Source organism: Homarus americanus, unplaced genomic scaffold (genome assembly GCF_018991925.1).
Source record: "Homarus americanus isolate GMGI-L3 unplaced genomic scaffold, GMGI_Hamer_2.0 scaffold48354, whole genome shotgun sequence".
NCBI lineage: Eukaryota > Metazoa > Arthropoda > Malacostraca > Decapoda > Nephropidae > Homarus > Homarus americanus.
The window spans coordinates 5872038-5891363 of NW_024723833.1; the positions used below are offsets into that span (position 1 = coordinate 5872038).

Sequence of the window (19326 nt, forward strand, 5' to 3'; positions counted from 1 at the left end):
AGAGAGTGTTGTGACGGCACCGAGTGTGAGCTCTTTCAAGACAAGACTTGACCAACACTGGGGCGGGTTCAGGTACATTCAGGAGCCGCTGCATGCCCAGTATTTGCCAACCGTGCGTGACAAAGACGCGACCGATAGCCCGGGCGGCTAGCGAGCCGATCTTTTGGTGAAGAAGGTAAATTAAAAGGAAAAGCAATCAGAGACGTGACCGCCCAAGCGGCTAACGAGCCGATCAGTGGCGAAGAGGATAAAAGTAAAAAGTAAATCTCTCATACTCTCTAACTGTTGATGGACTAGTGTAATTACTAACTTGTTACGTGTTGAAGCGCTGCAATATATTGTAAGTTATAACTTGAATTAACTTCTCTCCCAACTGCCTCGCTCTACCTGAAAGATGTTTAAGTATATAGAAATTGTATGTAAAACTTTGTTTAAATTGACAGTACATTTAAATATTTTTGCAATACAGAGTATATATATATATATATATATATATATATATATATATATATATATATATATATATATATATATATATATATATATATATATATATATAATGACCGAAACATTTAAATGCAGTGTGTTTAGAAAAACTATTGACTGACACCGACCTTGGATTGTCCTTAACTGTTACTGCTACTACTCTCTTAACTCTTTGGCTCTAGTGCCCATCCCCTACTATTATATGCAAAACAAACTATACAACAAACCAAATATACATATAGAAATGCGTACTCAGATCCTATGGATATATTTAAATATAAAAATTCTGTAATGCCTAACGTTTTTTAGACCCTAAATCGTGAAATCTACAGGGTCAATTCCACAAAAATATTTTTTTATTAAATTTCCCTCCTTTGCCCGTACGCCAACACCTACACCAGTAGCTTTTCAGTTTGGTTTCACAAATAAACATATTTTAAGAACTTAAATTTGAAGTTGTTTAAACTTTATTCACGCAGAAAAAATCACGAATACCACTTTGAATTGATTACAGGGATTCATTAAATTATCCAGGGGTTGTAGGGATATGAAAGGCATGGATGTGAGAGGAGAGTATAAATATATAAAACAAATTTTGAACGAAAGTAAAAGAGAGTGAGTGATGGCGGCGCCGTGCGTGGCCGGCGGCCGCCCCGTACTGCTCACACCGACTCCATTTTGAAAGACAAGAGGAGCTCACGCACTCCATCGTAGGTGAGTTTTTTCCCATTTATTAATGGATAAACGTAATTAATTCCTCTAAGCTTTAGTCTGTATGTTGCTTAGACACTATTATATGTTTCTGATGTATAGTTTATGAATTTTATATGGTAGTAATTGCGATATTAAGGTATATTGGTGTTCCCGCGTCGCCACTGTGGCAGACTACTGCGTCTGCCAAGACCCGCGTGGCTCTACGCATCTCCGTAACTACAACAGATGTAATGTCATCTATTGATTGATCGTAATGGCCATTGTGATGTGTTGATGGTTAAGATGTACGAGGCAGTCCTGGGGAATGTCGGAAATATCCCCCCCAAAATTCTGATTTTTAGTGATCGATCGGCGTGTGGCGTCCCCTTGGCTACCATTGCCGCTCTTTGTTCCCGCCACACACTTCCGCTCTCCTGGCCCTCTCTTGTCACGCTCTTCCTTACTATTGCCCTTTATTGCCTCCTAACCTCACTTTTTTACTTTCTAGTGGGCCTCACATTGCCATAATGTGGCCTACAAAGACTGGTTTGCTTGTGGCTGGTACTACGGCTGAGTCATGACCCAGGGTGACCTGCAAGGACTCAGGGTGAACATGCTTCTCGTACTGTACTTGCACTAACGCTTACCTCTGGCTGCAGGAAAAGAACCACTTTCTCTTAACAGGAATTAAGCAAGGTGGGCAGTGTATGAACCCAAAAGCATACGGCAGTTTTTGTTTTATAATTTATTGTGGGTGTTTATTTTTTTATGGACATTGGCATTAAAACTACCTAAAATAAGCTAAAAGAAAGTAAGTTTTCAGTGTTTTGCCAAAATAATATAAAACAAGTAATTTGATATAAAACTACTGGTTTGGTGGCAAGTGAGATTGTCATCAATAGAGATGGACCAAAACATATAAGAAACTGCTGACCTCAGTGAGGAAGTAACTTAAAGAATCCCCAACAAACAAGTTAGTAAAGAAAGGTGTGACATTGAAAGCAATGTGGCCATATAACATACATCCAAGGGTCATGAGCGTCAATGAATGAACTATTAAAATCACTTGTGACTGTTCAATAAATCTCTTTAAAAAGACTAACTATCCCCAGATTGGAAAAATGCGAGGGCTGTTTATAGTGCTGCACCGTTCTTTATTTGGGTATTAGAAATATGTGTATAAAACCATAGAAAATCACCCAAAACCAACCAAACCTAACCTATCCTGATTAGGTTAGAATGGTGCACTAATATAAAAAGACCAAATGCTATAGTTATACGGTTAAACAAAAAAAGAGGATAGGAAATTACTAAAGGAAAATAAGGAGTCGTTTGATTTCATTAATTTTTTCCACAGGTGTTGTCATTATAGCAAGTATTTTAAGAGGTAACATTTTACTGGAACCTGTGACCTAACTTCCTAGCCTGGAGATCTCCTGCCATATAAACAGAAAATACTTTCACTGGTACCAATGAAAGCCACTTTGTTGAAGTGTCATTGTGTAATTTTACTTTTTTTTTTCAACGTGGGAGTACTGTATGCTCGGACCGAGTGGGTCAGTGTAAACAGACGACACACAGTGGGTCGCCAGGTTTTCTCAGGAATATACACTGTAAAAAATCGCTTTATGTGCAAAGAATGCAGGGGCATCATTTTGGTGTCATATGACCAGTATTTTGCCGTGTTTTACTTCTGCCCATTACAGGTAGAAAAAACACAAAAACAAATATGTTATTGCCTCTTAAAATACTTAATCTAAGAACATCTGGAAAAAATGAATGAAATTGAAGAACCCCTTCTGGTGGTAGTGCTGTTCTCAGAAATTACTGAAAATAATAGTACTGTACTGTACCTAACAAACATATTAGAAGCACTTAAGGATTGGACCACAATGTTATGACAAAGGTTAACCCATGATGTAATTTGCTTAGATTAAAAAAACAAAACAACTAAGCATACCACACTGTACACAGTGAAAAAAGAGAGGTCAATTTGTAATTTCAACCAAGCATGGCTGCCAAGTTGAGCAATGTGTTTTTCCGATGGTTTAGACATTTTTAAGACCGGTGGTGTTTCCCTTGCAAATGACCTGAAATTACCTCACCTAACCTAACCTCCTAGCCGGGGGCTCCGTCCTCCCCTGGATCCCATGGTATATTCAAGTTATTTACGAGGGAAAAGTCATAGAAGAAAAGTGTCTTAAAATTGAATAAACCATTAGAAAAACACATTGCTCAACTTGACAGCCATGCTTGGTTGAAACTACAAATTGATGAAAAAAGAATCTTGTCACTTTCTGTGGCAACTCTGTGAAGACAAAATCGAGTCGTATTGATGATTTTGAAACTCATCGGACCCATTCAGGGATATTTATTTATTTTTTTACCATGTGTGTATAGAGACATTAGAGGATCGGTATAAGCAGAAATATATACCTGTACAGTATACAGTACAGTAATTTATATGGAAACTGCAGTCACCAGAAAATGTTCCTGGATTTCTTTTGTCTTTTACTTGTTATTGTGGTGATTGTAAGTAGTTTAGGAGTGACAATCTTATATTCTCACTTTTTTCCTATATCTACAATCATAAATCACTCATAGTGGGCAAGACATGAAGGGTGAGGGAAATTGTAGGGCAAAACATGAAGAACTGATCATGTGACACTAAAATGCCTCTGCATGCTTTATACATGAAATTATTTATTTATCGTAGATACTCCGAAAAATCTGATGTTGTCAAAAAAAAAATACACTTTGATGCTTCAACGAAGTTACTTTCATTAGCACCAGATATCACAATAAGTACTTTCTACATAATATGGCAGGGAGTCCATGGGGCAGAGCTCTCTGTCTAGGACAGGGGTGGCAAACTTATGGCCCGCGTGCCAAATGTGGCCCTTGGGATGGTCAGCTGTGGCCCGCGGGATGACGGTAAAATTTATCATCCCGTGAAATTATGATAGAAATAGATATAATGTTTATTAAGTAAAATGAATTTTACATAAGATCAGACAAACCCAAATGAGGGTAACCCTGAAGAGGGTAACTAAAAGTAAGAATTGGCCCTTGAAAGGTATTGAGTTTGACACCACTGGGAGTCTAGGAAGTTAGGTAAAGTTTCTTTGATTGGTGGTTAGGTGAGGTTCGAGTAAATTTACCTTTTTATAATTAAAATAAGATTGTCTGGAAAAAATGATGATATTGAAGAACTTCTGGTGGTAGCAAAGCCAAAGTGAAGTGCTGCAGAGGTCAGTTCTTGGACCCATCCTATTTGTGGTCTGGAAATGGTTTTCCGAATTTAATATCTTAATAGCTCTCCTTTAGTTGACAATCTTTCTTCCCTTTCTCTTTGCTGCAGTGTTGTTTCATTCTCTTGTACAGGTACTTTAACAGGCAATGTTTGGTGGATTTGGCATACTGTGTATCACAGGTGAGGCTGTGGGCTAGTAACACGTCTTACCTGCGGTGCCCACCATTTCTCTGTGGATGTCGGTCACACTAGAATAACCTGTTATAGTACATCGTTCTTTCCTCACACAGCAAAACTGTGGAATGCTCTGCCTCCTGTGTTTCCACACTCATACAAGCAATCTCGCTTCAAATTGATGGTTTTCTGGCATCTTCATGGCGTAGATTAATATAACCTTTTCTATTTATAATTACTTTCTATTCTTATTTTTTTCTGTGGGTCGATGACCTGTGCCCGGGTAGGCTATTCCCCGTATAAAAAAATGCAATATGGATAAGTGTCCATATGAATGAATGCTGTACAAACTGTAGAATCAATTACAGGGTAGTCCCAAAAAATAAAATTTCAGGATGTATTAATGACAAACAAGCTGCAAACTGACCCCTTTTCAGGGAAGGTGAAGAAAGCAAACTAGATGGTAGGCATGATACAACAATACTTTAACTGCACTGCATATGCCTATAAACATTCCTGATATTACTTATATATTGTATAAAAGTTATGGGAGGTTTCCCCTGGAATGTGCATAATAAGCATGATCTTCACTCATTAGAAAGAAAGGGAAGTGGCTGGGCAGACTGGAGACTATGCAGCTGGGATGTTAAGTTAGGTTGGAAAAGTCATGTACAGGTATCCCCTATTTGCAATTTGGTTGTGTTCCTGAAAAAACCACTGCAGGTCGAAGTATCGTAAATTGGGATCAGTATAACATGGGGTTCAATGGAACTTGTTCCCACTCAGTCCGACACCCACCACACTCGCCACATGATTAATTCTAACTTAATAAATATATTGTGGTGCAAATGAAAGTTGGCAAGGAGATGGTTTACTGTAATTGTAGAAAAACATTAAGGTTTATACAGTGTAAGACTTAAATTTTTTAAATTTTTTAAGATAATGTTCCATTGAGATTGGCTACAGGTATTGAAGATAAAAATTTTTATTTTCAGCTTACAGTATACCTGCATACTTTTTATTCACCTTATAATGTAACTTTTCAGAAAATAAATATGGAAGACAGTTCCCCAGACGGTCCCAGTGGAGGACAGAACTCCGCTCCCCACAATGGTTTCCGAGGACGTGGTGGTTTCAGAGGAGGACGAGGTGGTGGTGGATTCCGAGCGCGAGGTGCCCCAGGATACTCAGGGTTTGTGTAGACCATCACTTAACCTGTTTTATATATACAGTACCTGAGTTTATGGGGGCAGATAATTGTTGTAGTATTTTTGGGGGGGGGGGGTCTGAACTAATATATTTCTGGGGAAAACCAAGGCTTCTAAGGCCTTAATCTATTTTTGTCAATGGTCCAAAAATTCACAGAACGGGATTGCATATTTTAGTGGTGTTCATCATTGTGTTTATTTATTGCCAGCCACAATCGTTAGGGCTCAAGTATGTGCCTTCTAAACAATCATTCTAGGGCTTATCGAAATTACAGTAAACTTCCTCTATTGCAACTGTGGCCTTGAAGAGGAGTGTTTGGGAGTAAAGGCTTTTCCTTAATAGAGAGAGGAAGTAGGGCCAGCACATAGCATAACTGGTCTTTAAATCCTAATTCACCCACACCTCACATGTATTTCTAGTGTTCACTCAGCATACCATGTAGATAAATGCTTTGTCTCAGATTATTAGCTATACTCACTTTACACTAGCATGGCCCAGAAGCCATGCCCCCTTTCTACGCTAAAAAGTAGCTCATTGTTCCATAAAAAGTGTTCGTTTACCTCGGCATTAGTCATACTAATATGTTCACAATTTATAATTAGACCTGTTCTCAATAATAATGTAAAAAATTACGAACATAAAAATGCAAATGATTTCAAGGCATTAGCACTTCAAAGAGGATGCTAAAAATTTTAAAATATGTATGTATTACGAACGGTTGAAGTCAAGGACAAAAGTTGCATTCGGGTGAAGCCTATCATTTCTTTGTTTTGTAGAAAACAGAAACAAATAACACCAAACATATTGCACAATAGACAATTACCTACTGCAGTCACCCCTGAAGATGTGAATTACACGAAAGCGCTTGGGAACTTCGTGTTTTCTTCTTTCCTTGTGGTTATCAGCATATATATATATGTATATATATGTATATATATATATATATATATATATATATATATATATATATATATATATATATATATATATATATATATATATTATATATATATATATATATATATATATATATATATATATATATATATTATATATATATATATTATATATATATATTATATATATATATATACACACACACACACACACTACAGGCATCCCCTGCGTTACTGAAGCCCGGGTTACGGAATTTTGCTCTTACGGAATTTGTAAATTATGACCAATAATTTCGTGATATGGCCCGCAAATCCGCCCTTACGGAAATTGGGGTAAATTTTAACAATTAAAAAAAATCGCTATATAAAATTGAAATTTTTTGTTAAAAATTATAATTTGTTTGGTGTTTGGTGTTTGCTACCACCAAGAGTCACTCCATTGTTTACATCCAGTGTGCGTGTAGGTTTCTCGCCCCAGCAGTTGGGTTTAACTTTTACAAACATACAGTAAGTACAGTACAGTGCAATACCCTTAATGTACAGTGGTCCCTCGGTTAACGAGCACAATTCGTTCCAGAAGGTTGCTCGTTAACCGAAACCATTGTTTCAATGGGTTTTTTGGGTAATTGGTTCCAGCTCACCGAAAAATGCATAGTCAACAAAAAAGGTAGTAAAGTACACTTACTTTGAGGTGTGTATGTAGAAGGCTCCTGGATGATGATGCTGATGTAAATTTGAAGTGGGAGGTGGAGGAGAAGGAAGTGGGGGTGGAGGAGAAGCATTTTACTGCTTCTTGGAAGGTGAGTCACCTTCCATGAAAATGTCAGGTACCTCTGGACTGACAGATTCTCCAGCAGGAACATCCTCTCTCCTTCTTGAAGTGGAAGACTGGGGGCGAGCATCTTTTTCCCGCTGCCTTTTAGTGAAAAAAATTTCAATTTTTGTTGTGGGGCATCTCTCCTCATCATTAACTGATGTTTGAAGGAGACCATTGTGTCCTTAACATTACACAAAGCAAGTTCTGCTTTTTCCACATTAGGGTGCCTTGAAGCTAGTTTCCTGAACTTCTCCCAGTAGTGAACAACATCTTTCAAATCTGAAGTAGACATATGGTCATCACTTTCCTTTCCTCCTCACCACTGTCAGCCTCTAACATCTCATCCAGTTGCTGCAAGTCTTCAGGAGTAAGTTCCTGCTCATGAAACATCACAAGCTCTTCCACATCAACCTCCTCCACTACAAGGCCCAATGACTGACCAATGGACACAATCTCCTGGTCCAACTCTGCTTCTTCCTCAAATCCCTCAGAATCATGGACTACTGATGGCCACAGTGCTTTCCATGCAGAATTGAGGGATCTAGTGGAGACTTCTCATGAGGACAATCAATTTTACAGCCTCCAGGATGTTAAATTGTGTCTTCCAGAACTGTGCCAGTGTTAGTTCAGGATGAGCGGAAGTTGCCTGATGATGACACCTGATCATTTTCTTCATGCACAGCTTTTTAAAGTTGCTGATCACATTCTGGTACATTGACTGTATGATTGATGTAGTGTTGGGAGGCAAAAACAACACTTTGACAGTCAAATTGAGACTCCAAAGTGCTGGCAATTTCAGGGTCATGACCAGGGGCATTATCCATAAGGAGAAGAGCCTTTAAAGGAAGTTTATTGGTGGTTAGGTAGCTCTTCACTGAAGGGCAAAACACCTCAACTGCCCATTCATTAAAGAGCTGTCATGTCACCCATGCCTTACGGTCAGACTTCCAATAAACTCCAAGTCGTCCTCTTACCACTTTTTGTTGCTTGAACACCCTGGGGTTCTCAGAGTGGTAGACAAGCATAGGCTTCAGTCGGAAATCCCCTGAAGCATTGGCACCAAGCAATAGAGTGAGACGGTCTTTCTTTGGGTTTATGCCCAGGTAAAGAGGCTTCATCTCTGGTGATGAATGTTCTTTTGGGCCTTTTTTTTTCCAGAACAGCCCAGTTTCGTCCACATTGAACACTTGCTGTGGAAGATAATTTTCTTTATCCACCAGTTCTTTAAAGTCCACTAAAAATTTTGCTGCTCCTTCCTTATCAGCACTGGCAGCCTTACCATGCCTAACAACACTAAAAATGTCGCTTCTTTTCTTTCATTTTTCGAACCAGCCCTTGCTGGCCCTAAACTTTTCAAACTGTGCCTGAAGAACCAGGTTGATCTGCCTTTAAATGTTTGTAAATCTCCCTGGCTCTTTCACAAATAAATTCGGTCGAAACTGAATCACCTTTCATTTGTTTTTCCCTAATCCAAATGAGAAGTAACCTCTCTGTTTATGCTATTAGGGATCTACCTTTAAACACTGGTAGATTTGTCTCTCACTTTCACTTCCTTGAATTTGTCTTTCTGTGCAATAATTGTCGACACAGTTGATGTCGACATGCCATATTTTTTTGCTAAGCACATTTGTTCTAATGCCTTCTTCATGTTTCTTAATAATTTCCTGTTTCACCTGGATTGAAGTCGCTTTTCTGGATTTCTTGGGACCCATGCTGAATTCAAAAACAATTTCAATACTAAAATTTTAAATTTAATTGCTGTAAATAAAGAAAAAATTCTTTAAAGCAACACTGCACTGATCTATATATCATCATGTAAAATAAATTTCAAAATGACCAATATTTTCACTAAAAATGGAAAAAATAGTTTATGTTGAAGAGAGTCTGAAGCAAGATGTTACCTCTACTGAAAAGAGACAGAGACTGACGCCTGTTTGGTGCATTGAGTGGCTGTTTGGCGCGCTAAAAACTAGTTTCCCTGTACTTCAATTATGTTAAATTATTGTTAAAATGACTAAAAAATTTAATATAAGACTTTTAAAGTTATTGAATAGTACAACCGTCTTGATATTTACTAAAATAGTAAGGAATTTAAGCCCTGGAACTGATTACTGTATTGGCGGACTAATACTACAGCTGGTGAGCAAGCGAAAACATGTTGAGGGGCGCTCTTAAGGAATTCATTAATCGAGGGATTGCTCGTTAACTGAAGTGAAGAATCTTATGGAAGGTAATTCATTAACCGAGGGATCACTGTACTATATTGTATGTGATTATAATTGTGTATTTTCATTCGCAAAAGTGCTTGAATTACTTTTTTGGGGCCGAAAAAAATTCCTTAGGAACGCATCTCTAGTTTTAAAATGGAAGTCAATGGGAAAGTATATATATTATTCAAACAAATATAAGAACATTTTGAAACTTCTCATGATCTTAAATAACAATGAATAGTTTATTATTAAAAAAATTCTACCGTTGGATTGTTTAATATTTATCCTGACAGTAATGCAGTCAAAAATAGATCCACCATTCACAGTCACCTTTACATACGACTTTACTTTACCATGTATTGCCAGGTAAAATTGCCAGTACGAGACTCAGGGTGGGGTCGCTGGATCTTTGGCTGACTGTACATAGTATAGATAGGAATCCTGGGTTTCTATTGATAAATTTTTACTTATATCTGAAGGGTCTTTTCACTGCTGAGATTGCCTAATGGTCCCAACTTTTAGGGACATGGTTCCAGTCTTGGGTTTAGTTGGAAGAAACAAATACGGACTAAAAAGATATTGTGAATTTTCAGTGGCGAAGATTACATTAGCTCTCCATAGAAACATATGTGATAGCTGGTGGGTTCTAAGAGTTCTTGTGATCTTACTGAGAGGTCCTATGTAGTTACTAGTAGTACTGTAGTTATTGTTTGAATTAATTTTAGAACAAGAGTGGTTGTGAGGAAATGTACTCTTTGAAGGCAACTCGCCTTTTGTATAGCACAAGGGATTTGTAACTTCTGAAAATGGGTAAAGTTGTCCTCAGAGTTCTTTCAGTTGTGTAAAAAACAAAGTTAATTTTGCATAGCCTATAGTTCTTGTCCTGTGTGCAATTGTCCGAAAAAATGGAGGAATCTTGGTAGCAAAAGATATTTATCCTTCAATATGTACTTTTTGGTGATTGTAGCTGCTCAGTAAGGTCAATCACATTTTTTTACGTGGGTTTGGCTAGGCTGTTAGGTTCCCACTATCTCAGTGTTAGCATAAGACTTTGAGAGGCCCTTGCATACTTTGTAAAAAAAATTAATGGGAAGAGTTGGTCAAATGCTATTTTTTAGGGTTTGCTATAATATACCATTTGAATCTTCGAACAACTCATTGTACATCAAGTAGTAAAGTGGACTGTGTGTGTAAGCTTTATATGGTGAGTTGGTGGAGAACTTCTTGAATTGGGTCTAACCCCATTTCTTGTATGCACATCATGTCTTTATGCTTCCTCCTCTCCTACATTCTGACCTTATGTGATGTAAGTTTGCTCATTAATGGAATCGGTGATGTCGAGTTTGGCAATTTCCTTGGTAAGTTGTGTCATGGTTTTAGACAAATGTTGGTGACTGCAGTTCGTGGTAGTGGTTATTATTTAAGGGAAGTTTAGAGTAAAAACCGCTTCATTATATGTAATTAAATTTAAATTCTAAGTCATCAGTACAATTATGCGAAATTGATAATTTGCCTACACACAAAACCACATGTAAATGTTAGGCTTTCTCAGATAACCCTAATATATTGAGCTCCAGAACTAATTATTTAATAATATCACTGAATGAAAATACAGAAGGGTATGGCTCTTGTTTTATGTTAAATGGTGTGGGGGAGGATTAGATTCACTAATCTAACCAAACTTTAAGTAGTTGTCTATCTCGTGTAAATCATTATTAAAGTTAGTTTTAACTTCTTAAACATTTAGTGGTAGTTCAGTAAAGTAAGATTTTTGTTTTTGCCTCGTGAGATGAAGTGGTTAATTTTCAAATTTTGGTTATTGTGAGCTTACTGTATATGGACCTAATTAAAAATCTGTTATGTAAATGTAGTGTTTGGATATTTTCAAATAGTATATACAGTGGGTATGCTATAACGAATCTAATTGGTTCTAGAACCTTGTTCATTATAGCATTCGTTCGTTATAGGATTAATCCGTTCCAGGCCCCCAAATACAACCACTTAACACTGAAAAATATAATATAATATTGTAAAAATTGTAAAAAAGTGCATAAATATGCATCTAAACCCCTGAAATAAAGAATATCATTAATATTTGTAATAAAAAAACAATAAATTAGTAAAAAAAAAAATTTTTTTTTTTTAAATGTTCGTTGTAGGAGTTTCGTTCGTTATAGCATTCTCAATTTTATAGGTAAAACCGTTCGTTATAGGAATATTCGTAGTAGGATCCGTTCGTTATAGCATACCCCACTGTAGTACATATTACACTAGTCATTCAGATGCTGTAGTAAGATATTGGTTATACATTTATACACACATGAATCACTTTACATTCATGCTGAGAACAAATATTAACTTACAGATAGAAAACACTTGCTCTGTATCCTACTTGTCTAAATATTTATTCCCTTTGAGGTTTAATAAAAAATAACACTCGAATCTCGCTAATTCACCATCCTAGGGGCTGTGCCTCATTTGAATTACCCATAGAAAACGAATTAGCCAAATGCACGTCTTTAATGTGGCATAGTATCGTGTGCTGCAACTGCAGGAGGAACAAGCAGAGACAGTATTAGAAAACACAGTATGTACCAGAGTTGAACGTGAGTGAAGTGTGCAGTTTACCCTAACTTAAGTTGGAGCCAAGAGTGTTTAACATTGTGTGGAATGTTATTTTACATTACTGATTCAGTACATTATAAAAAAAGTGTACAATGTGTGTTCTCATAAGCAAAAGGAGATAAGTGATTACACCTAGACCCCGACTTACGACGGGGTTAGGGACCCAAATCCAGGTCGTAAGTCCGACATAGATAAAAAAAAAAAAAATTTAATAAAAAATCTACAATGAAATACAGTACAGTAAAAGTAATGAATAATGATGAATGGATACAGTACAGTGAAAGTAATAAATAATAAGGAATGGATACAGTGTGACTGAGCACTTAACCTTTAATGTAGTCAGCTGAATGCACATGGGGCCCCCATAATTTTCTAATTATACATGGAGACTACATTAACTGGAAACGTTTCGGTATAGAAAATGCGTGTGTCATTTTGGGGAAAAAAAAAAATCTGCGGCGGTCGTAAGTCCACGTAGTCGTAAGTTGGGGTCTAGGTGTACTTTAAGCTTATAGTAGTTGAACAGAATAATGATATGTCCAGTTTATCTGAATCTGTTTCCCTACTGGTAGTGTGTTAAAATAAACACGTTTATAGTGCTGAAGACAGTGATGAAGTGCGCGACATAGAATTTGAAAATCTAGAGAACACGTGCAGATGCATGTAGACAAAGCGTTAAGATGCGCGGTAAGTAAGCGTGGTAAGATGCTGGGCTGCATAACTTTAGGTCAAGATGGCATCACCCGGCCAGGCCTGCAAAGCAGTTTCTTTATTTTTCATATAATGCGTAACGTGTGTTCACCTCCGACACTTTATAAAACCAGACAAATATATAAAATATTAGGCATTTGCTAACAAGCCATGTGTCCTCCCATAAGGCCCCTACATGAACTTAGGTTGTAATCAAGTCTTTGATAAGATTTGTTTTTTATTTTCGGTTTGTTGATATTGCCCGTCCAGTGGATAAAGACTGGGAGTTGCCGTCACTGACCTCAATGGGTTAACGATACTTCGTGACAATGATCACTTTCAAGTAACAGTTAGACATACCAAACAAAGAGAGGAAAATTTTTTAATTACTATCTAGTCCAATATAAGATAAATGAATATAGAATGTACACCCATGCATAACAATTCTGAAATATAGGAGTCCATAATTGATTTTTAAGAATAAAGAGATTACAGAGTTAGTGTAAATTTCCAGACTTCGGTGATAATTTTGAGTAAATTGCCAAAACTCCATTTGATTAATGCAAAATTTATACTTGAGTTAATTAAAGCTTAGGTTAATGGAATCTAATTATTTTCTAAAAAGCTCTTGACATTTTTTAATGTACAAGTTGCAGACTCTTGTAGGCTTGGTAACACTAGTCTTACATATTGAGAAGCAAAGTAAGAGTGGAAATATTTTTAACACTCAGTAGTTAGGTGAAAGAGGTGAAAAGTTGGAGTGAAGGAAGAAGTCAATAATGGTAATGGGCATGAAAAGCAGAGGCATTTACTATGCAATGTTAGAATTTAATATCAAAAGCTCTGTTAAAGGTGTTATTGGAAAGACTCTAGAAGGCAAGTTGTAAAACCATTTGGTGGTGTCGGTCGGAGCGGTTGCTTAAAATATTTGCAGACTTGCAAAGATTTGCACTTTAAAATAATTTTGACATTTAAGGCTTTTTATATTCAATAATAGTATTTTAATGTACAGTAATTCTTTCCTCAGAGGCCCAATGCGTGGTGGATTCCGTGGCCGAGGAGGTTTTCGTGGAGGCCGGTAAGTGATGATGCACGTAGTCACATTTAGAGAAGATACAGTAGAATAAAATTAATACTGTATGATCATACTGCAAAAACCTCTCTAAGTCGGACTATATGGGGCTCGAGGCTGTCGGACTTCTGCGTAACCTCCCTGCTAGGTGCTTTCAACCATCAGTTTGCTGAAAAAATCCCTTCCCCTCCCCCCAAAATATATATATTAAAGTTAACAGTGTACATTTACACTGCACTGCACTTTTATTGTATCAGATGAATCGTGAGGTGGAGGATGATGGGGGCTGCTTACACTTAGTGAGTTTATTCACACTGTTTAATTACTTAATATTTAGTTACACATACATTTAGTATGCACTTAAATGTGGCCAATATAATAAAAAGTACACCACTTTAACCCACGCTCATCACAGATAGCATGTATGGAGACCTCAGCATCAATTCTGTCTCATATCTTGAGTTTTCTTTTCAATTGGTAGTCCTGAGCACCATTCCTTTTCTCCCATTGATCCTCAGTGGTGTTGTTTTACTTTACTTGCTTTAGATGCCATAATAATACACCAGGGAAGCACTAAATAGGGAAAAACCAGAGTGCACAGTGAAACAGTGGTCACGACAACAAACATGTGAGAAGTGACCCCTTCCAACTACCACCCCACAGAACCCTCCTGAGTCGGAGCTTATCCAACTTAGGGGGTGCCTTATATTCTGAAGTGAATGTAATCTTGTCTTGCTATCAGTAAAAATATAAAACCTGTCTTTTTCTATATTGCAGTGGTGGCCCTGACACTGGATACCGTGGTGGCTTCCGAGGCAATTTCAGAGGTGGATTCCGAGGCAACTCATACGGACAAACTCGTGGCACTGGCTTCCGTGGCCGTGGAACAGGGGCACCTCGTGGGAGTTATGGTAGTGGTGGATATGGGGATGGTGGCTACAGGGGCGGGGGCTACAGCAGTGGTGGATATCGGGGAGCCCCAAGGGGACGTGGCGGTGGCGGTGGAGGATATGAAGGGGGATACCAGAAACGAGGGTGAGTATCATAAGTATGTCGTGACTATTTTGGGCTTTGTGCCTTTTGAAGGGAAAGTGGCAGGATATGTTTATTTTACGTAAATGTCTAGTTAGTTGGTGTATACTTGGAGCTTCACACTTGTTGCATACTATTAGTTTTATTAGTATATTTTCCTTTTATTGTACTAAAATTTTGGTAACTGACAGTTTCTGGCCATATTCTCATATCAAAAACTGCTGGTATGTCTTAGGATGGCATGTGCACTCAGGGAACACTGCATGATATGAATTGCACGCATCTGTGAACCATATTGGTGATTATACAACGGTGACCTATGCGTGTTCAGTGAGGTCCTGGTTTATTCATTCTTGTAAAAAAAAATAAAGACAAAAGGGGTAGAGGAATCAGTACACGAGTTTTGGGGGTATAATCAAGGAACCTGTAGGTTACTTAGTTGCGGTCTCTTTGTAGGGCCTCGCGTGGTTCATATGGCGGCCCTCCCATGAAGCGGCCCAGGATGGATGGGGAGAGTGGCTACGGTAACAGGTAGGCCAAAACAACTAAATTACTACCTACCTTTTTGGTCGCTCTTATTCAAAATACTGTTTATTTAATACTTTTCATTGTTTTTTGTTTTTTTTCATTTTTTTCTTTTGCAAATGAAAGAAAATAACTTAATGGCTTGGGAAGCCTGAGAACCATTTTGGGAAAAGGACTGCATTCTTTGCAACCTCTTCTAGCAGCTTGTTTTGGTTATTTGAATATTTTTTTAATATCTATATACTGTACTATGAATACTTGAATGCACCCCAAAACTTTGTCCTGTCTCCTTAAGCACCTAAAGGTCACTGAAAATAATGCAAGAAATACAAAATGAATTACTTTTGAGCAGTGTTAGAAAGTGTCAGTTCCATTGTAGATGCTAGAGGGAATGGGTGATGGTGCATGTTTTTGGCAATCTATGTGGTATACAGCAGATGTAGGCTGTTTTCTTATATCAATGTCTGGCATTGAGTGTGTGTGTGTGTGTGGATCTGTGACATTTTCATATAGTAGTATAAGGGTAGGATGATGATCATAGCCCACTTTTTTTGCAGTGGTTATGGTGGCGGATACAATTCCTCTAACTATGACAGCTACGGAGGCAGCAATTATAACAGTGGGCCAAACTACAGCAGCAGCGGCAGTGGATATGATGGCTACAAGTCAAGTGAGTGATGGCTGGTTTGTGAACTCTTGACGAATGCGTCTGGACTGGTCTATGGTTTCATCAAAACATTCATGTACAAGTAATTATCATGGCTCCTAATGTATCTTGACTATGAATATTTTGTCCATGGTTATACCGATGGGAGTAAATATTTTAGGGTAAACAAAATGCAATGTGATTTTGGACATAACAGTTGTCCCAAGATATGGTACCAGAGCCAAGATGTCATTGCTTGGTAATTAACTGCACATTAGTGTATTGATTGGCAGAACTGAGTGAACTTCCTTATGTTAGGGGTGTTGCACCAAGTTCTATTGTGACCAAATGCTGGTGGCGATGTTCAAAGATAGTTGTGATCAGTCATTTTAGTAGAGTAATTAGTCTGGTGTAGTACCAGAATCCAATGGTTGTGTATGTGGAATACTCTTCCCTGGATTACTATTTTAGTACTCTCGTACTGTACACAGTATTGGTAGCGAGTCTCTTCAAGTTCTTGACTTGATTTGCCTGAAATTCACAGATGGCATTACAGGAAATTCACAAATAGCCCTGAGTAAGATAAAGTTCCATGGGATTGCTTCTCAATTTGGGGAACCATTTTGGTGGATATATGAATTACCAAGTAATATAAGGGCTAGAATTGTAATACTGGCCATCTGTATTGTCTTTCCAGACACAGGCTATGACAGCACTTATGGGGGCGGCCAGAGTTATGGGGGCAGTAGCAACTACGAAAATTACGACAGCAGGGGTGGGTACGGCACGTCCCAAGGCTACGAGAATGGTACGTACTAAGCCCTTTACACAAACCAAACGCTGCCAGGTTGCACGTGGAAGGAACTAAGTACGTACAGCAAGGTTCTGATGTTTGTGGGGAGCGAGTTTATAATATGCTGTCTGGAAATGGGACTTGAATGGTGCTGTGCAACAACAAATTCAAAGTACTAAATGATAAAGACAGTGGAGTCATAGAAATATATAAGAATAAAGAGTGAAGATGAGAAGAAAAGTAAAGGATGCCCAAAAGATTTAGAAAATGTAAGCAGAACGGAAGTAACCAATATAGATAACAATCTGAAACTTTACAAAAGCCCAGCATGCTGTAAGGAGACAGTATGATATACAGTACTGTATAGACAATTATTTGGTTTTTTTACCTTAATGGAGTGGAAATTAATAGAAATGAAAGGTCATTCTATATTCATGACAGGTTGATACAAGACTAGTTCTTTAGAATGAAGTGAATGGTGTAGGGTTTTTTAAATGTCTGAGAAAAGAAATGAATTTGGCATGACCTGTGGAGGCTGACATGAAAATCTGACTTATTATTGTGTTTGTAATGTTAATTGACCAAAATGGGGGTACTAGGATAATAAGCTACTGATGTATTAAGAGTGGATTGGTGTAAACCTAATTATTTGTATAAAATGACCATAGGCCAATTTCTTATCCCTCAATATAATTGCTCTCAATTATGCTGTATTTTGTCTCAAGGGGTCCATTTATTTTTTATACTGGAAAACGTACCAATATTTGAATTGAATTCAAGTGAGCTCCTTTTGTCTTTCTTAAAAAATTATTATTATTATATACTTAAAAGGAAATAAAAAGTTACAAACATGAGGCCATGGTTATGATGTAATGTCTGTCCTTTGTATTAAGCAAATACTGCTAGCAGATAGGCTTGCAGTTGTTCAAGTACAATAAAACCTACAAGTCAAATAAGTTTTGTGAATCCATCCATCCAACCTCCCAGTCAAAGATATGAGAAAATAGAGGATCCATACTAAAATGACTTCATATTAGGTGCAGGTAACGTATGTAGTAGTGTAGTACCAAGTGGATTGGTTAAACATTCTTGAAATGGATTAAAAACTGAAATTTTACAGGTAAAATCTGAAATGTAAGCACTAAATGTGGATGGGTGTAGGTATATTATTTTTGAGGTAAGAGTTTTAGATGTGCGTTATGCATACGGGGATTGATCTAATTTTTTAACAAATGTTAATACCATGCACATTCTTACAATGTTTGCGCACTCGTCTGTTTGTCAACTTCCTGTAAGTAGTGTAAGCTATTAACACCAATTTGCAAGTGGCCAAATTTTATTCCTTACAGGACTGTACACTGGGAGGAAAATTTTATGGTGCCAAATGGATGGATGGAATATGTGGAGATTGACAACTATGCTCTAGTCAACTACGTAGATTCTCAGCTGTCTCTAAACCTTAATTTCTGCAAGTAATACAGACAGATTTTGTCCCCACAGGCTGAATACTGATGCAGGTGACAAAGCTGATTATAAATAATGGCTGTGTGACAAGACAAAGTTTTTAATGATGTCAGTGACACAACTGATCAGTTAATACATTCCCTCTTGCTGGCAATCTTGCCTGCCTTATAAGGCTGCGAGTGTTTTTGAGTGCTTTATATATATATCTATATATATATAAAATGAGACAGCGGTTCCCTGCAATTTTTGTAGATTAATTGATGTTTTAATTAGAAGCTGTTTGTTCACATGTAAAATATACTTAAACATATAATTTTAATTTTCCCCATGTAGGTGCGCCTTAACCAGAGCATGCTAAAATGTTTTAATGTGTGGTATATTAGTTTATTCTCTACAGCCTTTTTCATTAATGGATACATCACAAAATTTCACTCATACTTCTTGGCATGGACATCTGAGTAACTCATAAATAGAGGTAAAAAATTAATGAAAGTCAATAAGCAGCACTTGAGCCACTGATGAAATCATCCCAAGTTCTGCAATCGACTCCTTTAATAGTTTTGCACAAAAAAAGTCACCAAAGTGGGCATCCTGGTTACTGAACATATATAATATATACAGTATATACATAAAGAACTGAGATTGAAACTGGTGATGAAATGAATTCATTCAGTATACAAGTAACAGTTGAATTTCGTACCAGAGAAATCAGTCTCCACAGAGGCCAATAAGTATAATACT

At 37.4% G+C, this 19326-nt stretch overlaps 1 protein-coding gene across 4 annotated transcripts; it reads left to right on the plus strand.

The window, feature by feature from the left end:
* Nucleotides 1-1091: 1091 nt before the first annotated feature.
* Nucleotides 1092-17356, plus strand: LOC121863792 (TATA-binding protein-associated factor 2N-like). Of its 4 annotated transcripts, none has more exons than XR_006088457.1 (7): nt 1092-1200; nt 5653-5798; nt 14081-14131; nt 14903-15160; nt 15614-15688; nt 16240-16431; nt 17026-17189. XR_006088457.1 is itself a non-coding variant. In XM_042362605.1 (7 exons), the coding sequence occupies exons 2-7, from the start codon at nt 5662-5664 to the stop codon at nt 17145-17147; spliced, it is 756 nt and encodes a 251-aa protein (XP_042218539.1). In that variant the 5' UTR covers nt 1093-1200; nt 5653-5661; the 3' UTR covers nt 17148-17356. The 4 variants fall into 4 exon arrangements, 3 of the variants coding, with proteins under 3 accessions (XP_042218540.1, XP_042218539.1, XP_042218541.1); XM_042362605.1 differs by having other exon boundaries at nt 1093-1200; nt 16240-16352; nt 17026-17356; XM_042362606.1 differs by lacking the exon at nt 14081-14131 and having other exon boundaries at nt 16240-16352; nt 17026-17356.
* Nucleotides 17357-19326: the final 1970 nt, after the last annotated feature.